At 51.4% G+C, this 22,116-nt stretch overlaps 1 protein-coding gene and 1 long non-coding RNA gene across 2 annotated transcripts in view; one reads left to right on the forward strand and one right to left on the reverse strand.

Annotated features, from left to right (window-relative positions):
• Positions 1–2,314: 2,314 nt before the first annotated feature.
• LOC122946753 lies at positions 2,315–4,536 on the forward strand. The gene is made up of 2 exons (XR_006391259.1): positions 2,315–3,816; positions 3,872–4,536. It is a non-coding gene; the product is annotated as an uncharacterized LOC122946753 (long non-coding RNA).
• Positions 4,537–5,572: 1,036 nt separating this feature from the next.
• LOC122919613 (protein CutA homolog) overlaps positions 5,573–22,116 on the reverse strand; it is a 30,561-nt gene continuing 14,017 nt past the window's right edge. Inside the window, exons 5-6 of the mRNA XM_044268732.1 lie at positions 18,095–18,144; positions 5,573–5,996 (exon numbers count right to left, since the gene is read on the reverse strand). Coding sequence (XP_044124667.1) covers positions 5,882–5,996; positions 18,095–18,144 — 165 coding nt within the window. The 3' untranslated portion in view covers positions 5,573–5,881. The remainder of the gene's footprint in view (positions 5,997–18,094; positions 18,145–22,116) is intronic.

A 22,116-nucleotide genomic window follows, 5' to 3' on the forward strand; every position in this document is an offset into this window, starting at 1 on the left:
GCGGTATTTTCTCCGTCCAAAAACCGTACAGTTATGGAACTGATGCATCCTGAACGGATCGCTCTCCATTTAGAATGCATGGGGATAAAACGGATCAGTTCTTTTCCGGTATAGAGCCCAAAGGACGGAACTCAGTGCCGGAAAAGAAAACCGCTAGTGTGAAAGTACCCTAAGACGGCAGCAGGAGCCTCCCCGCACCTCCCTGTCTGAAGTAGGGTGCTAAGGCCCTTCCCTTCAGCCAACCAACAGTGGCAGAAGGAGGAGATCCGCCAGGGATTAACCCCGTGTTTTCTGCGTGTGTCCGATCTTGCAGAAAGTGCTGCAGACTAACTGTATGGGGCGACTGTATTTCTTGTAGCCTTCAGTTCTTAGTTTAGCGTTTCTTTAAGGGGTTAAAGGGCAATACCTGATGAAATGCACTTAGAGATGGGAGGCAGTCAGCAGGTCAATCTTCTCCTTCCCCGGGTGTAATATTTAAGACCTTTTTGTCTGGGGGCTCCGAGGAAGACAGCCCTGGTGACTGTTAAAGGGGCATCTTCAGAGGGGTGGTCTGCTCCGTCAGCCCCGGTCATATCCCCTCCTGGAGATGGGCAGCGGAGGAATTCAGTGGCTGCTGTGGATCATTAGTGATATTGTCTCCCTGTCATATTACTGTAGCCCCCAATTGTCTGCATGTAGCAAAAAACCCACAATGTGAGACCACCTACCCAAACTGCTGGGGCCCCAAAGATAATTTTACTGTACACTCGGCATCAGGACGTAGAGGCTTCACTCATGGCGCCTCCTCTGGCTGCGGCTCCTTCTTGTGTCAACACTAACCCTTTATACACCTTGAATCACTCCAATACTGACGTATAATACTGACGTATGATGCCCACTTGTAACGCTGACATATAATACTGACGTATGATGCCCACTTGTAACGCTGACATATAATACTGACGTATGATGCCCACTTGTAACGCTGACATATAATACTGGCGTATGATGCCCACTTGTAACGCTGACATATGATACTGACTGGTAATTTGTGTTCTTCGTACTGAGGTCATCTTTTTCTGCTGCTCCCTGTGCTCTTGGCGGCTTTAGATAAAAAGATTTTCTGCATAAGGTTCAAACCAAGCCAATTCTGCCTGTAGGTGGCGCAGTGATCCCTACCAATGGTATTCATACAGTTCTCTGTTCTGCCTGTAGGTGGCACAGTGATCCCTACCAATGGTATTCATACAGTTCTCTGTTCTGCCTGTAGGTGGCGCAGTGATCCCTACCAATGGTATTCATACAGTTCTCTGTTCTGCCTGTAGGTGGCGCAGTGTTCCCTACCAATGGTATTCATACAGTTCTCTGTTCTGCCTGTAGGTGGCGCAGTGTTCCCTACCAATGGTATTCATACAGTTCTCTGTTCTGCCTGTAGGTGGCGCAGTGTTCCCTACCTGTCACGGCTGAGGATGGGGGAAACCCTCAGCCGTGAGATGCCAGGTGTTGAAGTGGCTACTCGGCCATGAGGCCACAGGATAGGGAGCAGGTCACCTCCTACAGCATCCCTACCCTGACCCTAACTCCTAACCTGCATGGGCCGACCTTTAGGGTAGGAGGGCCCATGCGCAGGAACCTCAGAGCCCTATCTTACCCTCCGCAGATCCCTGCGCTAGGAGCTGGGTAAGACTACCTACTCCTCCTTGACACGGAGGAGCAGGAGCCTTCACGGCCAAGCTGTTGGGAAAAGGGGAACAGAAACAGCAACACGGAAATGGCAGGCAAACAGAAGTTCACCAACCTGCCACAGCCCTGCTGACTGGATCCCCAAACAAACAGGGATCCAGAACCGTGTGCTGCACAAACACATGTGAATATCCCAACAGACAACATCCACCAACAACACACGCATAAAGACCTAGGCATACATAAAACCTTAACTTAAGTCTTATGACCACAGTGGTGGCTCTCACAGGCAGATGGAAAAACACAGGAGGCTGCTCCAGCTAGCAAGGCTGCAGCAACCTACTGAGCCCTGCCACAGAGAGAGGTTATATAGGCCCAAGTGGCCACACCCACCGGTCAACCACACCCAGTGACATCAGACACACTGGGAAGGAAGTTAACCCTTCCAGTACACAGAAGGGAAAACACACATATAGGGGAAGTGCACAAAATACATGAAACACAGTGCACACCACACACACACCTAACATAATAGCAGTCAGGTGAGACCGCATGCCAAGGCAGCAAGCTGCCTAGGCAACGCTCAGGCTGCTCTGCTGCCAACAACCAAACTAGTTGCCTGCGGCAACCACAAGTGAGGCCACACACCAGCGGCCCTCACCCGTGGCTGAACGCCCATATAAAACCGCAGGCAACCGCATGCGGTCAAGGAGTCACGGTCATGGGCATGGCCGTGACACTACCAATGGTATTCATACAGTTCTCTGTTCTGCCTGTAGGTGGCACAGTGATCCCTACCAATGGTATTCATACAGTTCTCTGTTCTGCCTGTAGGTGGCCATTGATTTCCAACTAAAGGTGTTAATACAGTTCTCTGTTCTGCCAGTAGGTGGCGCAGTGATCCCTACCAATGGTATTCATACAGTTCTCTGTTCTGCCAGTAGGGGGCGCAGTGATCCCTACCAATGGTATTCATACAGTTCTCTGTTCTGCCTGTAGGTGGCGCAGTGATCCCTACCAATGGTATTCATACAGTTCTCTGTTCTGCCTGTAGGTGGCGCAGTGATCCCTACCAATGGTATTCATACAGTTCTCTGTTCTGCCTGTAGGTGGCGCAGTGATCACTACCAATGGTATTCATACAGTTCTCTGTTCTGCCTGTAGGTGGCGCAATGTTCCCTACCGATGGTATTCATACAGTTCTCTGTTCTGCCTGTAGGTGGCGCAATGTTCCCTACCAATGGTACTCATACAGTTCTCTGTTCTGCCTGTAGGTGGCGCAGTGATCACTACCAATGGTATTCATACAGTTCTCTGTTCTGCCAGTAGGGGGCGCAGTGATCCCTACCAATGGTATTCATACAGTTCTCTGTTCTGCCTGTAGGTGGCGCAGTGATCCCTACCAATGGTATTCATACAGTTCTCTGTTCTGCCTGTAGGTGGCGCAGTGATCCCTACCAATGGTATTCATACAGTTCTCTGTTCTGCCTGTAGGTGGCGCAGTGATCCCTACCAATGGTATTCATACAGTTCTCTGTTCTGCCTGTAGGTGGCGCAGTGATCCCTACCAATGGTATTCATACAGTTCTCTGTTCTGCCTGTAGGCGGCGCAGTGATCCCTACCAATGGTATTCATACAGTTCTCTGTTCTGCCTGTAGGTGGCGCAGTGATCCCTACCAATGGTATTCATACAGTTCTCTGTTCTGCCTGTAGGTGGCGCAGTGATCCCTACCAATGGTATTCATACAGTTCTCTGTTCTGCCTGTAGGTGGCGCAGTGATCCCTACCAATGGTATTCATACAGTTCTCTGTTCTGCCTGTAGGTGGCGCAGTGATCCCTACCAATGGTATTCATACAGTTCTCTGTTCTGCCTGTAGGTGGCGCAGTGATCCCTACCAATGGTATTCATACAGTTCTCCGTTCTGCCTGTAGGTGGCGCAGTGATCCCTACCAATGGTATTCATACAGTTCTCTGTTCTGCCTGTAGGTGGCGCAGTGATCCCTACCAATGGTATTCATACAGTTCTCTGTTCTGCCTGTAGGTGGCGCAGTGATCCCTACCAATGGTATTCATACAGTTCTCTGTTCTGCCTGTAGGTGGCGCAGTGATCCCTACCAATGGTATTCATACAGTTCTCTGTTCTGCCTGTAGGTGGCCATTGATTTCCAACTAAAGGTGTTAATACAGTTCTCTGTTCTGCCTGTAGGTGGCGCAGTGATCCCTACCAATGGTATTCATACAGTTCTCTGTTCTGCCAGTAGGGGGCGCAGTGATCCCTACCAATGGTATTCATACAGTTCTCTGTTCTGCCTGTAGGTGGCGCAGTGATCCCTACCAATGGTATTCATACAGTTCTCCGTTCTGCCAGTAGGTGGCGCAGTGATCCCTACCAATGGTATTCATACAGTTCTCCGTTCTGCCTGTAGGTGGCGCAGTGATCCCTACCAATGGTATTCATACAGTTCTCCGTTCTGCCTGTGATCCCTACCGATGGTATTCATACAGTTCTCCGTTCTGCCTGTAGGTGGCGCAGTGATCCCTACCAATGGTATTCATACAGTTCTCTGTTCTGCCTGTAGGTGGCGCAGTGATCCCTACCAATGGTATTCATACAGTTCTCTGTTCTGCCTGTAGGTGGCGCAGTGATCCCTACCGATGGTATTCATACAGTTCTCCGTTCTGCCTGTAGGTGGCGCAGTGATCCCTACCGATGGTATTCATACAGTTCTCCGTTCTGCCTGTAGGTGGCGCAGTGATCCCTTATTATTTTAGATGCTGGTCTGTAGAGGGCGCACTTGACTCGGCTTTCCATTGCACTGTATGTGCTCTGCCTGCAGAGGGCGCACTTCTACTACTTTTTTTTTTTTTTTTACATAAAAATGGCGCATCTTTTCTAAGTGTTTTTGCAGCTGATATTCCACCGCTGGGCTGGTGCATTTCATACATGGGGGGGGGGGGGGAGGGGGAAATGTCCTTAGCCAATCAGAAGCCCAGAGAGGCCTCATGTGATGTCTTTGGACCTGACTGTAGTTGACTTCTCCTGACCACCTGGGGGGGGGGGCTCCATATTCTAGGCCACTCCCCCTATCTGCACTCCTGGGGGCGGGGTTTAGTAGCTCCGTAAATGACCCCCCTTGTGACAAGATGGCGGCCGGCACTGTGTATCTGGTGCGCTAAACGCAGCTACGTCTAAATATCTACTCCTTAGTATTTCTCATAATTAATATAAGAAGAAGAGGTCTATGGTAGATGGCGCGCCGCGCTCCTATTTTATAGAGATTGTATTTTATCATTTGCTGCTAATAATCATCTCCTCGCGGCGTCTCATCGGTCAGCGGCAGAGATGGACGCTCTGATTGTGATGTCACCGGCTGCAGCGAGGACATGTATCAATAAAACTGCTATATGTTACCCTCTGGCTTACATTGTGACGTTTTTCCTGCTCTGTGAAGTAACCGAAGCCACATGAGATGTGCTCAGTGCTGTAGTCCCTGCCCCTCCTCAGCAGGGGGCGACCCTGAGCACAGGAGAAAGCTGCCCCCGGGGCAGTCATGTGATGGCTGGAGCCGCCCCTTTAAGAGGCGGGGGTCCCTCAGGGTCACCTGTCTGGCGTCATTGAGGATGAGTGCAGATCCCACCGGACAGGGCAGCATCAGAGGAGTGTGAGGATGATGAGAGTTAGTCTTCAGTCTGAACCCCAGACTTCAGCAGCAGCGGAGGATGGATGTGGACACCTGGGCAACTGGCTAGTGCCACCCGGATGAGGGGCCGGGCAAGATCTGCCTGTGTCCAGCCTGTAGGCAAAGGCCGCACCAACGTACACTGGCGCGGCCCAGGAGCGCATGAAGCGGCGGTGTCTGGGTATATGGCGGTATAATAGATCATTGGCAGTGGTTGTTTAGATCCCCAAGCTGGAGGTCCTGGGTGGCTTTATTAGGAGGGGTAAGGCCCATGGGGGGTTCAGGTTCTGTCCTCTCCAGTTCTATAGAAGGAGATTGGGCTTTGTTCACATCAGTTATGCTGCGGTTTTGCTGCAAAAGACGTAATGTGGAAATAAACTGGAGTGAGGGCCCCCCAGCCTGCTGAGGTACGGTCCATGTGTGCGCAGGCCACTACTCCCATCATCCATCTTCTGCAGCGGACATGCACCACATGACCATGGTCGTCGCCTGTGACTACAAGTGAAATGGCAGCTGCTACTTCTCACGGAGCGTCTTCACCGGGGGCGTCCCTTCCCCTCCATCACCTCTTCTATATACTTAGCGTAGTCCCGGTTCTGCAGATCGATGGGCACGGTCATAAAATCCGGGGCTTCAAAGGGATGAATGAGCCTGCAAACGGGAAGGAGAGGGCGATGGCGCTTATTACCCGTCTGCGCTGTACACAAAGCAATATATTGTCATCTGGAAACCATCAGCAAGCTGTGTCCATAGGAGTACAGCAGGAGCTGGCAGTGCCGGATTATGGGGTGGTCATAGAAAAGTATAAACCTCTCCTGGAAACCATCAGCAAGCTGTGTCCATAGGAGTACAGCAGGAGCTGGCAGTGCCGGATTATGGGGGGTCATAGAAAAGTATAAACCTCTCCTGGAAGCCATCAGCAAGCTGTGTCCATAGGAGTACAGCAGGAGCTGGCAGTGCCGGATTATGGGGTGGTCATAGAAAAGTATAAACCTCTCCTGGAAACCATCAGCAAGCTGTGTCCATAGGAGTACAGCAGGAGCTGGCAGTGCCGGATTATGGGGGGTCATAGAAAAGTATAAACCTCTCCTGGAAGCCATCAGCAAGCTGTGTCCATAGGAGTACAGCAGGAGCTGGCAGTGCCGGATTATGGGGGGTCATAGAAAAGTATAAACCTCTCCTGGAAGCCATCAGCAAGCTGTGTCCATAGGAGTACAGCAGGAGCTGGCAGTGCCGGATTATGGGGTGGTCATAGAAAAGTATAAACCTCTCCTGGAAACCATCAGCAAGCTGTGTCCATAGGAGTACAGCAGGAGCTGGCAGTGCCGGATTATGGGGGGTCATAGAAAAGTATAAACCTCTCCTGGAAGCCATCAGCAAGCTGTGTCCATAGGAGTACAGCAGGAGCTGGCAGTGCCGGATTATGGGGTGGTCATAGAAAAGTATAAACCTCTCCTGGAAACCATTAGCAAGCTGTGTCCATAGGAGTACAGCAGGAGCTGGCAGTGCCGGATTATGGGGGGTCATAGAAAAGTATAAACCTCTCCTGGAAGCCATCAGCAAGCTGTGTCCATAGGAGTACAGCAGGACCTGGCAGTGCCGGATTATGGGGGGGTCATAGAAAAGTATAAACCTCTCCTGGAAGCCATCAGCAAGCTGTGTCCATAGGAGTACAGCAGGAGCTGGCAGTGCCGGATTATGGGGTGGTCATAGAAAAGTATAAACCTCTCCTGGAAGCCATCAGCAAGCTGTGTCCATAGGAGTACAGCAGGACCTGGCCGTGCCGGATTATGGGGGGTCATAGAAAAGTATAAACCTCTCCTGGAAACCATCAGCAAGCTGTGTCCATAGGAGTACAGCAGGACCTGGCAGTGCCGGATTATGGGGGGGTCATAGAAAAGTATAAACCTCTCCTGGAAACCATTAGCAAGCTGTGTCCATAGGAGTACAGCAGGACCTGGCCGTGCCGGATTATGGGGGGTCATAGAAAAGTATAAACCTCTCCTGGAAGCCATCAGCAAGCTGTGTCCATAGGAGTACAGCAGGAGCTGGCAGTGCCGGATTATGGGGTGGTCATAGAAAAGTATAAACCTCTCCTGGAAACCATCAGCAAGCTGTGTCCATAGGAGTACAGCAGGAGCTGGCAGTGCCGGATTATGGGGGGTCATAGAAAAGTATAAACCTCTCCTGGAAACCATCAGCAAGCTGTGTCCATAGGAGTACAGCAGGAGCTGGCAGTGCCGGATTATGGGGGGTCATAGAAAAGTATAAACCTCTCCTGGAAGCCATCAGCAAGCTGTGTCCATAGGAGTACAGCAGGAGCTGGCAGTGCCGGATTATGGGGGGGTCATAGAAAAGTATAAACCTCTCCTGGAAACCATCAGCAAGCTGTGTCCATAGGAGTACAGCAGGACCCGGCAGTGCCGGATTATGGGGGGTCATAGAAAAGTATAAACCTCTCCTGGAAACCATCAGCAAGCTGTGTCCATAGGAGTACAGCAGGACCCGGCAGTGCCGGATTATGGGGGGTCATAGAAAAGTATAAACCTCTCCTGGAAACCATCAGCAAGCTGTGTCCATAGGAGTACAGCAGGACCTGGCAGTGCCGGATTATGGGGGGTCATAGAAAAGTATAAACCTCTCCTGGGAACCATCAGCAAGCTGTGTCCATAGGAGTACAGCAGGAGCTGGCAGTGCCGGATTATGGGGGGGTCATAGAAAAGTATAAACCTCTCCTGGAAACCATCAGCAAGCTGTGTCCATAGGAGTACAGCAGGACCCGGCAGTGCCGGATTATGGGGGGTCATAGAAAAGTATAAACCTCTCCTGGAAACCATCAGCAAGCTGTGTCCATAGGAGTACAGCAGGAGCTGGCAGTGCCGGATTATGGGGGGGTCATAGAAAAGTATAAACCTCTCCTGGAAACCATCAGCAAGCTGTGTCCATAGGAGTACAGCAGGAGCTGGCCGTGCCGGATTATGGGGGGTCATAGAAAAGTATAAACCTCTCCTGGAAACCATCAGCAAGCTGTGTCCATAGGAGTACAGCAGGACCCGGCAGTGCCGGATTATGGGGGGTCATAGAAAAGTATAAACCTCTCCTGGAAACCATCAGCAAGCTGTGTCCATAGGAGTACAGCAGGAGCTGGCAGTGCCGGATTATGGGGGGTCATAGAAAAGTATAAACCTCTCCTGGAAACCATCAGCAAGCTGTGTCCATAGGAGTACAGCAGGACCTGGCAGTGCCGGATTATGGGGGGTCATAGAAAAGTATAAACCTCTCCTGGAAACCATCAGCAAGCTGTGTCCATAGGAGTACAGCAGGACCCGGCAGTGCCGGATTATGGGGGGGTCATAGAAAAGTATAAACCTCTCCTGGAAACCATCAGCAAGCTGTGTCCATAGGAGTACAGCAGGACCCGGCAGTGCCGGATTATGGGGGGTCATAGAAAAGTATAAACCTCTCCTGGAAGCCATCAGCAAGCTGTGTCCATAGGAGTACAGCAGGACCCGGCAGTGCTGGATTATGGGGTGGTCATAGAAAAGTATAAACCTCTCCTGGAAACCATCAGCAAGCTGTGTCCATAGGAGTACAGCAGGAGCTGGCAGTGCCGGATTATGGGGGGGTCATAGAAAAGTATAAACCTCTCCTGGAAGCCATCAGCAAGCTGTGTCCATAGGAGTACAGCAGGACCCGGCAGTGCCGGATTATGGGGGGTCATAGAAAAGTATAAACCTCTCCTGGAAACCATCAGCAAGCTGTGTCCATAGGAGTACAGCAGGAGCTGGCAGTGCCGGATTATGGGGGGTCATAGAAAAGTATAAACCTCTCCTGGAAACCATCAGCAAGCTGTGTCCATAGGAGTACAGCAGGAGCTGGCAGTGCCGGATTATGGGGTGGTCATAGAAAAGTATAAACCTCTCCTGGAAACCATCAGCAAGCTGTGTCCATAGGAGTACAGCAGGAGCTGGCAGTGCCGGATTATGGGGTGGTCATAGAAAAGTATAAACCTCTCCTGGAAGCCATCAGCAAGCTGTGTCCATAGGAGTACAGCAGGACCCGGCAGTGCTGGATTATGGGGGGGTCATAGAAAAGTATAAACCTCTCCTGGAAACCATCAGCAAGCTGTGTCCATAGGAGTACAGCAGGACCCGGCAGTGCCGGATTATGGGGGGGTCATAGAAAAGTATAAACCTCTCCTGGAAACTATCAGCAAGCTGTGTCCATAGGAGTACAGCAGGAGCTGGCAGTGCCGGATTATGGGGGGTCATAGAAAAGTATAAACCTCTCCTGGAAACCATCAGCAAGCTGTGTCCATAGGAGTACAGCAGGAGCTGGCAGTGCTGGATTATGGGGGGTCATAGAAAAGTATAAACCTCTCCTGGAAGCCATCAGCAAGCTGTGTCCATAGGAGTACAGCAGGAGCTGGCAGTGCCGGATTATGGGGTGGGCATAGAAAAGTATAAACCTCTCCTGGAAACCATCAGCAAGCTGTGTCCATAGGAGTACAGCAGGAGCTGGCAGTGCCGGATTATGGGGGGTCATAGAAAAGTATAAACCTCTCCTGGAAACCATCAGCAAGCTGTGTCCATAGGAGTACAGCAGGACCCGGCAGTGCCGGATTATGGGGGGTCATAGAAAAGTATAAACCTCTCCTGGAAACCATCAGCAAGCTGTGTCCATAGGAGTACAGCAGGAGCTGGCAGTGCCGGATTATGGGGGGTCATAGAAAAGTATAAACCTCTCCTGGAAGCCATCAGCAAGCTGTGTCCATAGGAGTACAGCAGGAGCTGGCAGTGCCGGATTATGGGGGGGGTCATAGAAAAGTATAAACCTCTCCTGGAAACCATCAGCAAGCTGTGTCCATAGGAGTACAGCAGGAGCTGGCAGTGCCGGATTATGGGGGGGTCATAGAAAAGTATAAACCTCTCCTGGAAACCATCAGCAAGCTGTGTCCATAGGAGTACAGCAGGACCTGGCAGTGCCGGATTATGGGGGGTCATAGAAAAGTATAAACCTCTCCTGGAAACCATCAGCAAGCTGTGTCCATAGGAGTACAGCAGGACCTGGCAGTGCCGGATTATGGGGGGTCATAGAAAAGTATAAACCTCTCCTGGAAACCATTAGCAAGCTGTGTCCATAGGAGTACAGCAGGAGCTGGCAGTGCCGGATTATGGGGTGTCATAGAAAAGTATAAACCTCTCCTGGAAACAATCAGCAAGCGGTGTCCATAGGAGTACAGCAGGAGCTGGCAGTGCCGGATTATGGGGGGTCATAGAAAAGTATAAACCTCTCCTGGAACACCCCACAAATCTGCGACTGCTGCTTGTGGCAGAGCCTGATTGCTGACGCTCTCCACGCCTCAGGTTCAGAGACTCCTGTTCTGTGCCAGGAAACGGGACCATCTGAACTCATGGACTGTTAGATGCCGGAGTGCCTGCTCTGTATTGTGTGCGGCGTGCTCTGTATAGGGTGCGGCCTGCTCTGTATAGTGTGCGGCGTGCTCTGTATAGGGTGCTGCGTGCTCTGTATAGGGTGCGGCCTGCTCTGTATAGTGTGCGGCGTGCTCTGTATAGGGTGCTGCGTGCTCTTTATAGGGTGCTGCGTGCTCTGTATAGGGTGCTGCGTGCTCTGTATAGGGTGCTGCGTGCTCTGTATAGGGTGCGGCGTGCTCTGTATAGTGTGCGGCGTGCTCTGTATAGTGTGCGGCGTGCTCTGTATAGGGTGCGGCGTGCTCTGTATAGGGTGCGGCGTGCTCTGTATAGTGTGCGGCGTGCTCTGTATAGTGTGCGGCGTGCTCTGTATAGGGTGCGGCGTGCTCTGTATAGGGTGCGGCGTGCTCTGTATAGGGTGCGGCGTGCTCTGTATAGGGTGCCGCGTGCTCTGTATAGGGTGCGGCGTGCTCTGTATTGTGTGCCGCCTGCTCTGTATTGTGTGCCGCCTGCTCTGTATTGTGTGCCGCCTGCTCTGTATTGTGTGCTGCGTGCTCTGTATTGTGCTCTGTATCGTGTGCCGCCTGCTCTGTATTGTGTGCCGCCTGCTCTGTATTGGGTGCGGCGTGCTCTGTATTGTGTGCCGCCTGCTCTGTAATGTGCTCTGTAATGTGTGCCGCGTGCTCTGTATTGTGTGCCGCCTGCTCTGTATTGTGTGCCGCGTGCTCTGTATTGTGTGCCGCGTGCTCTGTATTGTGTGCCGCCTGCTCTGTATTGTGCTCTGTATTGTGTGCCGCCTGCTCTGTATTGGGTGCGGCGTGCTCTGTATTGTGTGCCGCCTGCTCTGTAATGTGCTCTGTAATGTGTGCCGCGTGCTCTGTATTGTGTGCCGCCTGCTCTGTATTGTGTGCCGCGTGCTCTGTATAGGGTGCGGCGTGCTCTGTATAGGGTGCGGCGTGCTCTGTATAGGGTGCGGCGTGCTCTATATTGTGCTCTGTATAGTGTGCGGCGTGCTCTGTATAGTGTGCTGCGTGCTCTGTATAGGGTGCTGCGTGCTCTGTATTGTGTGCCGCGTGCTCTGTATAGGGTGCTGCGTGCTCTGTATTGTGTGCCGCGTGCTCTGTATTGTGTGCCGCGTGTTCTGTATTGTGTGCCGCGTGCTCTGTATAGGGTGCCGCGTGCTCTGTATAGGGTGCCGCGTGCTCTGTATAGTGTGCGGCGTGCTCTGTATAGTGTGCGGCGTGCTCTGTATTGTGTGCGGCGTGCTCTGTATTGTGTGCGGCGTGCTCTGTATTGTGTGCGGCGTGCTCTGTATTGTGTGCCGCGTGCTCTGTATTGTGTGCCGCGTGCTCTGTATTGTGCTCTGTATTGTGTGCTGCGTGCTCTGTATTGTGCTCTGTATTGTGTGCTGCGTGCTCTGTATTGTGCTCTGTATTGTGTGCTGCGTGCTCTGTATTGTGCTCTGTATTGTGTGCCGCCTGCTCTGTATTGGGTGCGGCGTGCTCTGTATTGTGTGCCGCCTGCTCTGTAATGTGCTCTGTAATGTGTGCCGCGTGCTCTGTATTGTGTGCCGCCTGCTCTGTATTGTGTGCCGCCTGCTCTGTATTGTGCTCTGTATTGTGTGCCGCGTGCTCTGTATTGTGCTCTGTATTGTGTGCCGCCTGCTCTGTATTGTGCTCTGTATTGTGTGCCGCCTGCTCTGTATTGTGCTCTGTATTGTGTGCCGCGTGCTCTGTATTGTGTGCCGCGTGTTCTGTATTGTGCTCTGTATTGTGTGCCGCCTGCTCTGTATTGTGCTCTGTATTGTGTGCCGCGTGCTCTGTATTGTGCTCTGTATTGTGTGCCGCGTGTTCTGTATTGTGCTCTGTATTGTGTGCCGCCTGCTCTGTATTGTGCTCTGTATTGTGTGCCGCATGCTCTGTATTGTGCTCTGTATTGCGTGCCGCGTGCTCTGTATTGTGCTCTGTATTGTGTGCCGCGTGCTCTGTATTGTGTGCCGCGTGTTCTGTATTGTGCTCTGTATTGTGTGCCGCCTGCTCTGTATTGTGCTCTGTATTGTGTGCCGCCTGCTCTGTATTGTGCTCTGTATTGTGTGCCGCGTGCTCTGTATTGTGCTCTGTATTGTGTGCCGCCTGCTCTGTATTGTGCTCTGTATTGTGTGCCGCCTGCTCTGTATTGTGCTCTGTATTGTGTGCCGCGTGCTCTGTATTGTGTGCCGCGTGTTCTGTATTGTGCTCTGTATTGTGTGCCGCCTGCTCTGTATTGTGCTCTGTATTGTGTGCCGCCTGCTCTGTATTGTGTGCCGCCTGCTCTGTATTGTGCTCTGTATTGTGTGCCGCCTGCTCTGTATTGTGTGCCGCGTGCTCTGTATTGTGCTCTGTATTGTGTGCCGCCTGCTCTGTATTGTGTGCCGCCTGCTCTGTATTGTGCTCTGTATTGTGTGCCGCCTGCTCTGTATTGTGTGCCGCGTGCTCTGTATTGTGTGCCGCGTGCTCTGTATAGGGTGCTGCATGCTCTGTATTGTGTGCGGCGTGCTCTGTATAGGGTGCTGCATGCTCTGTATTGTGTGCCGCCTGCTCTGTATTGTGTGCCGCCTGCTCTGTATTGTGTGCCGCCTGCTCTGTATTGTGTGCCGCCTGCTCTGTAATGTGTGCCGCCTGCTCTGCATCGTGTGCCGCCTGCTCTGTATTGTGTGCCGCCTGCTCTGTATTGTGTGCCGCCTGCTCTGTATCGTGTGCCGCCTGCTCTGTATCGTGTGCCGCCTGCTCTGTATCGTGTGCCGCCTGCTCTGTATCGTGTGCCGCCTGCTCTGCATCGTGTGCCGCCTGCTCTGCATCGTGTGCCGCCTGCTCTGCATCGTGTGCCGCCTGCTCTGCATCGTGTGCCGCCTGCTCTGCATCGTGTGCCGCCTGCTCTGCATCGTGTGCCGCCTGCTCTGTATTGTGTGCCGCCTGCTCTGTATTGTGTGCCGCGTGCTCTGTATTGTGTGCCGCGTGCTCTGTATTGTGTGCCGCGTGCTCTGTATTGTGTGCGGCGTGCTCTGTATAGGGTGCCGCCTGCTCTGTATAGGGTGCCGCCTGCTCTGTATAGGGTGCCGCGTGCTCTGTATAGGGTGCTGCATGCTCTGTATTGTGTGCGGCATGCTCTGTATAGGGTGCCGCCTGCTCTGTATAGGGTGCCGCCTGCTCTGTATTGTGTGCCGCCTGCTCTGTATTGTGTGCCGCCTGCTCTGTATCGTGTGCCGCCTGCTCTGTATCGTGTGCCGCCTGCTCTGTATTGTGTGCCGCCTGCTCTGTATTGTGTGCCGCGTGCTCTGTATTGTGTGCCGCCTGCTCTGTATCGTGTGCCGCCTGCTCTGTATCGTGTGCCGCGTGCTCTGTATCGTGTGCCGCCTGCTCTGTATAGTGTGCGGCGTGCTCTGTATAGGGTGCCGCCTGCTCTGTATAGTGTGCCGCCTGCTCTGTATAGTGTGCCGCCTGCTCTGTATTGTGTGCCGCCTGCTCTGTATTGTGTGCCGCCTGCTCTGTATTGTGTGCCGCCTGCTCTGTATTGTGTGCCGCCTGCTCTGTATCGTGTGCCGCCTGCTCTGTATCGTGTGCCGCCTGCTCTGTATCGTGTGCCGCCTGTTCTGTATTGTGTGCCGCCTGCTCTGTATAGTGTGCCGCCTGCTCTGTATTGTGTGCCGCCTGCTCTGTAATGTGTGCCGCCTGCTCTGTAATGTGTGCCGCCTGCTCTGTATCGTGTGCCGCCTGCTCTGTATCGTGTGCCGCCTGCTCTGTATCGTGTGCCGCCTGCTCTGCATCGTGTGCCGCCTGCTCTGCATCGTGTGCCGCCTGCTCTGCATCGTGTGCCGCCTGCTCTGCATCGTGTGCCGCCTGCTCTGTATCGTGTGCCGCCTGCTCTGCATCGTGTGCCGCCTGCTCTGCATCGTGTGCCGCCTGCTCTGCATCGTGTGCCGCCTGCTCTGCATCGTGTGCCGCCTGCTCTGTATCGTGTGCCGCCTGCTCTGTATTGTGTGCCGCCTGCTCTGTATTGTGTGCCGCGTGCTCTGTATTGTGTGCCGCCTGCTCTGTATCGTGTGCCGCCTGCTCTGTATAGTGTGCCGCCTGCTCTGTATAGTGTGCCGCCTGCTCTGTATAGTGTGCCGCCTGCTCTGTATTGTGTGCCGCCTGCTCTGTATAGTGTGCCGCCTGCTCTGTATAGTGTGCACCGCCTGCTCTGCATCGTGTGCCGCCTGCTCTGTATAGTGTGCACCGCCTGCTCTGTATTGTGTGCCGCCTGCTCTGTATTGTGTGCCGCCTGCTCTGTATTGTGTGCCGCCTGCTCTGTATCATTTGCGTCGCGTTCTATATTGTGCGTTTTTCGTGCAGCTCTGGCTCCATAGAAGCAAATGGGGTGGCATGAGAAACGGAAGGTATCTGGACGCAATGCGTTTTTCACTGTTTGTTGCTCAGAGAAAAAAACAACTGATTGAACTTGTGAAGCCGTCAGTTTCCTGGAACAGATCCTGACGCAATCTGTATGGCCAGTGTGAAAGAGGCCTAGGAGATCCCCAGGGTCACTTCCGTCAGCGCGCCGCCTGCATGCTGAGGGCTTCCAGGTCACAATCTGATTGCTTCTGTAAAGTATGACGTGAAAATCAGTAAAAGATCATCCTAGATCAGTGGAATAGATCACTATGTCATTATAGATAATAATCATGGATTAGTGTAACAGATCACTGTAAATCATTAATACACCATCATAGATCTGTGCAATAGATCACTATGTGTCTTTTTAGATCAGTAATAGATTATCATAGATCGGTGTAATAGAGCCTTGTAGATCCGTATAGATCAGTAATAGATCCCTATAGATCCGTAATAGATTATCGTAGAGGGGTGTAATAGATCCGTATAGATCAGTAATAGATCCCTATAGATCCGTAATAGATTATCGTAGATCGGTGTAATAGATCCTTATAGATCAGTAATAGATTATCGTAGATCGATGCAATAGATCCATGTAGATCAGTAATAGATCCCTATAGATTGGTGTAATTGAACCTTGTAGATCAGTGATAGATCCCTATAGATCGGTGTAATAGATCCTTGTAGATCAGTGATAGATCCCTATAGATCGGTGTAATAGATCCTTGTAGATCAGTGATAGATCCCTATAGATCGGTGTAATAGATCCTTGTAGATCAGTGATAGATCCCTATAGATCGGTGTAATAGATCCTTGTAGATCAGTGATAGATCCCTATAGATCGGTGTAATAGATCCTTGTAGATCAGTGATAGATCCCTATAGATCGGTGTAATAGATCCTTGTAGATCAGTGATAGATCCCTATAGATCGGTGTAATAGATCCTTGTAGATCAGTGATAGATCCCTATAGATCGGTGTAATAGATCCTTGTAGATCAGTGATAGATCGGTGTAATAGATCCTTGTAGATCAGTGATAGATCCCTATAGATCGGTGTAATAGATCCTTGTAGATCAGTGATAGATCCCTATAGATCGGTGTAATAGATCCTTGTAGATCAGTGATAGATCCCTATAGATCGGTGTAATAGATCCTTGTAGATCAGTGATAGATCCCTATAGATCGGTGTAATAGATCCTTGTAGATCAGTGATAGATCCCTATAGATCGGTGTAATAGATCCTTGTAGATCAGTGATAGATCCCTATAGATCGGTGTAATAGATCCTTGTAGATCAGTGAGAGATCCCTATAGATCGGTGTAATAGATCCTTGTAGATCAGTGAGAGATCCCTATAGATTGGTGTAATAGATCCTTGTAGATCAGTGATAGATCCCTATAGATCGGTGTAATAGATCCTTGTAGATCAGTGATCCCTATAGATCGGTGTAATAGATCCTTGTAGATCAGTGATAGATCCCTATAGATTGGTGTAATAGATCCTTGTAGATCAGTGTTAGATCCCTATAGATCGGTGTAATAGATCCTTGTAGATCAGTGATCCCTATAGATCGGTGTAATAGATCCTTGTAGATCAGTGTTAGATCCCTATAGATCAGTGTAATAGATCCTTGTAGATCAGTGATAGATCTGTGTAATAGATCCTTGTAGATCAGTGATAGATCCTTGTAGATCAGTGATAGATCAGTGTAATAGATCCTTGTAGATCAGTGATAGATCCCTATAGATTGGTGTAATAGATCCTTGTAGATCAGAGATAGATCCCTATAGATCGGTGTAATAGATCCTTGTAGATCAGTGATAGATCCCTATAGATTGGTGTAATAGATCCTTGTAGATCAGAGATAGATCCCTATAGATCGGTGTAATAGATCCTTGTAGATCAGTGATAGATCCCTATAGATCGGTGTAATAGATCCTTGTAGATCAGTGATAGATCCCTATAGATCGGTGTAATAGATCCTTGTAGATCAGTGATAGATCCCTATAGATCGGTGTAATAGATCCTTGTAGATCAGTGATAGATCCCTATAGATCGGTGTAATAGATCCTTGTAGATCAGTGATAGATCCCTATAGATCGGTGTAATAGATCCTTGTAGATCAGTGATAGATCGGTGTAATAGATCCTTGTAGATCAGTGATAGATCCCTATAGATCGGTGTAATAGATCCTTGTAGATCAGTGATAGATCCCTATAGATTGGTGTAATAGATCCTTGTAGATCAGAGATAGATCCCTATAGATCGGTGTAATAGATCCTTGTAGATCAGTGATAGATCCCTATAGATCGGTGTAATAGATCCTTGTAGATCAGTGATAGATCGGTGTAATAGATCCTTGTAGATCAGTGATAGATCCCTATAGATCGGTGTAATAGATCCATGAAGATCAGTGATAGATCCCTATAGATCGGTGTAATAGATCCTTGTAGATCAGTGATAGATCCCTATAGATCGGTGTAATAGATCCTTGTAGATCAGTGATAGATCCCTATAGATCGGTGTAATAGATCCTTGTAGATCAGTGATAGATCGGTGTAATAGATCCTTGTAGATCAGTGATGGATCCCTATAGATCGGTGTAATAGATCCTTGTAGATCAGTGATAGATCGGTGTAATAGATCCTTGTAGATCAGTGATAGATCCCTATAGATCGGTGTAATAGATCCTTGTAGATCAGTGATAGATCGGTGTAATAGATCCTTGTAGATCAGTGATAGATCCCTATAGATCGGTGTAATAGATCCTTGTAGATCAGTGATGGATCCCTATAGATCGGTGTAATAATATTTTTCCCTTTCCTCCACAGACACTGGATGTTACAGGTGCAGCTAGAGGCGGAGGCTGATAGATAAGTGAACCCCGTCTGTACATGAGGCACGTACCGCACGTATCCGGAGAGCTCCCGGAGCTGCGCTGTTCGGGTCCTGACAACCTGCAATACAAAGCGATTGTCTTTAGTGACCTTGTACCCGGAGCAGCGTCACAGAACAGCTCATTCCTATAATCCAGCATCAGCAGATTATCAGAGCAGGGGCCTGCGGGAGCCCGCGGACTGCTCCTCGTACAGCCGGGTGATCAGACCCTGTGTTCTCAGGGCGCAGCTTCCCCTTTAAATGTCGCAGGTCACCTCCGTCCTGTCAGGTGACTGATTACATTCCAGAGCCTCATTATTCTGCAGGATTAGCCTCAGCGCGCAGGGTGGGGGATGGTTGTGACGGGTGTGAGATTATAGGAGACCCCCGAATCAGTCAATCATTAGAGGGCGCCCATAATAATACTGGAGAAAATCCTCACACTGCTGACCATATATCGGTTAGAGGTCCACACGCAGGGCGCCACCTGTGCTGTGCAGCCAGCTGTAACCCGGTACTGGAGCGCAAAATGAGGCGTAAAGTACTCAGCGGTATAGGAGGAGGAGTATAACGCAGGACGCCCCATACTGTACGGACCGGTAGAATGCACGCTGACAGTGTGCGGACCAGTATATAGAGCGCTGCCCCGGCTGACAGTGTGCGGACCAGTATACTGTATATAGAGCGCTGCCCCCACTGACTGTGTGTGGACCAGTATACTGTATATAGAGCTCTGTCCCCGCTGACTGTGTGCGGACCAGTATACTGTATATAGAGCGCTGCCCCCGCTGACAGTGTGCGGACCAGTATATAGAGCGCTGCCCCCACTGACTGTGTGCGGACCGGTATACTGTATATAGAGCGCTGCCCCCACTGACTGTGTGCGGACCAGTATATAGAGCGCTGCCCCCGCTGACTGTGTGCGGACCAGTATATAGAGCGCTGTCCCCGCTAACTGTGTGCGGACCAGTATATAGAGCGCTGTCCCCGCTGACAGTGTGCGGACCAGTATATAGAGCGCTGTCCCCGCTGACTGTGTGTGGACCAGTATACTGTATATAGAGCGCTGCCCCCGCTGACTGTGTGCGGACCAGTATATAGAGCGCTGCCCCCGCTGACTGTGTGTGGACCAGTATACTGTATATAGAGCGCTGCCCCCGCTGACTGTGTGCGGACCAGTATACTGTATATAGAGCGCTGCCCCCGCTGACTGTGTGCGGACCAGTATACTGTATATAGAGCGCTGCCCCCACTGACTGTGTGCGGACCAGTATACTGTATATAGAGCGCTGCCCCCACTGACACTGTGCGGACCAGTATACTGTATATAGAGCGCTGCCCCCACTGACTGTGTGCGGACCGGTATATAGAGCGCTGCCCCCACTGACTGTGTGCGGACCAGTATACTGTATATAGAGCGCTGCCCCCACTGACTGTGTGCGGACCAGTATACTGTATATAGAGCGCTGCCCCCGCTGACTGTGTGGGGACCAGTATACTGTATATAGAGCACTGCGCCCACTGACTGTGTGCGGACCGGTATACTGTATATAGAGCGCTGCCCCCACTGACTGTGTGCGGACCAGTATACTGTATATAGAGCGCTGCCCCCACTGACTGTGTGCGGACCAGTATACTGTATATAGAGCGCTGCCCCCACTGACTGTGTGCGGACCTGTATACTGTATATAGAGCGCTGCCCCCACTGACTGTGTGCGGACCAGTATACTGTATATAGAGCGCTGCCCCCGCTGACTGTGTGTGGACCAGTATACTGTATATAGAGCGCTGCCCCCGCTGACTGTGTGCGGACCAGTATACTGTATATAGAGCGCTGCCCCCACTGACTGTGTGCGGACCGGTATACTGTATATAGAGCGCTGCCCCCACTGACTGTGTGCGGACCAGTATACTGTATATAGAGCGCTGCCCCCACTGACTGTGTGCGGACCAGTATACTGTATATAGAGCGCTGCCCCCACTGACTGTGTGTGGACCGGTATACTGTATATAGAGCGCTGCCCCCACTGACTGTGTGCGGACCAGTATACTGTATATAGAGCTCTGCCCCCGCTGACTGTGTGCGGACCAGTATACTGTAGATAGAGCGCTGCCCCCGCTGACTGTGTGCGGACCAGTATACTGTATATAGAGCACTGCGCCCACTGACTGTGTGCGGACCGGTATACTGTATATAGAGCGCTGCGCCCACTGACTGTGTGCGGACCAGTATACTGTATATAGAGCGCTGCCCCCACTGACTGTGTGAGGACCAGTAACGGGTATATAGAGCGCTGCCCCCACTGACTGTGTGCGGACCGGTATACTGTATATAGAGCGCTGCCCCCGCTGACTGTGTGCGGACCGGTATACTGTATATAGAGCGCTGCCCCCACTGACTGTGTGCGGACCAGTATACTGTATATAGAGCGCTGCCCCCGCTGACTGTGTGTGGACCAGTATATAGAGCGCTGCCCCCACTGACTGTGTGTGGACCAGTATACTGTATATAGAGCGCTGCCCCCACTGACTGTGTGCCGACCAGTATACTGTATATAGAGCGCTGCCCCCGCTGACTGTGTGCGGACCAGTATACTGTATATAGAGCGCTGCCCCCACTGACTGTGTGTGGACCAGTATACTGTATATAGAGCGCTGCCCCCACTGACTGTGTGCGGACCAGTATACTGTATATAGAGCGCTGCCCCCACTGACTGTGTGTGGACCGGTATACTGTATATAGAGCGCTGCCCCCGCTGACTGTGTGCGGACCAGTATACTGTATATAGAGCGCTGCCCCCACTGACTGTGTGTGGACCAGTATACTGTATATAGAGCGCTGCCCCCACTGACTGTGTGTGGACCAGTATACTGTATATAGAGCACTGCGCCCACTGACTGTGTGCGGACCGGTATACTGTATATAGAGCGCTGCCCCCACTGACTGTGTGTGGACCAGTATACTGTATATAGAGCGCTGCCCCCGCTGACTGTGTGCGGACCAGTATACTGTATATAGAGCGCTGCCCCCGCTGACTGTGTGTGGACCAGTATACTGTATATAGAGCACTGCGCCCACTGACTGTGTGCGGACCGGTATACTGTATATAGAGCGCTGCCCCCATACTGTGCGGACCGGTATACTGTATATAGAGTGCTGCCCCCATACTGTGCGGACCAGTATACTGTATATAGAGCGCTGCCCCCACTGACTGTGTGTGGACCAGTATACTGTATATAGAGCGCTGCCCCCATACTGTGCGGACCAGTATACTGTATATAGAGCGCTGCCCCCGCTGACTGTGTGCGGACCAGTATACTGTATATAGAGCGCTGCCCCCGCTGACTGTGTGTGGACCAGTATACTGTATATAGAGCGCTGCCCCCGCTGACTGTGTGCGGACCAGTATACTGTATATAGAGCGCTGCCCCCACTGACTGTGTGCGGACCAGTATACTGTATATAGAGCGCTGCCCCCACTGACTGTGTGCGGACCAGTTTACTGTATATAGAGCGCTGCCCCCACTGACTGAGTGCGGACCAGTATACTGTATATAGAGCGCTGCCCCCACTGACTGTGTGCGGACCAGTATACTGTATATAGAGCGCTGCACCCACTGACTGTGTGTGGACCAGTATATAGAGCGCTGCCCCCACTGACTGTGTGCGGACCAGTATACTGTATATAGAGCGCTGCCCCCACTGACTGTGCGGACCAGTATACTGTATATAGAGCGCTGCCCCCATACTGTGCGGACCGGTATACTGTATATAGAGTGCTGCCCCCATACTGTGCGGACCAGTATACTGTATATAGAGCGCTGCCCCCACTGACTGTGTGCGGACCAGTATACTGTATATAGAGCGCTGCCCCCACTGACTGTGTGTGGACCAGTATACTGTATATAGAGCGCTGCCCCCATACTGTGTGGACCAGTATACTGTATATAGAGCGCTGCCCCCGCTGACTGTGTGCGGACCAGTATACTGTATATAGAGCGCTGCCCCCGCTGACTGTGTGTGGACCAGTATACTGTATATAGAGCGCTGC

Source organism: Bufo gargarizans, chromosome 9, assembly GCF_014858855.1.
Source record: "Bufo gargarizans isolate SCDJY-AF-19 chromosome 9, ASM1485885v1, whole genome shotgun sequence".
NCBI classification, from domain to species: domain Eukaryota; kingdom Metazoa; phylum Chordata; class Amphibia; order Anura; family Bufonidae; genus Bufo; species Bufo gargarizans.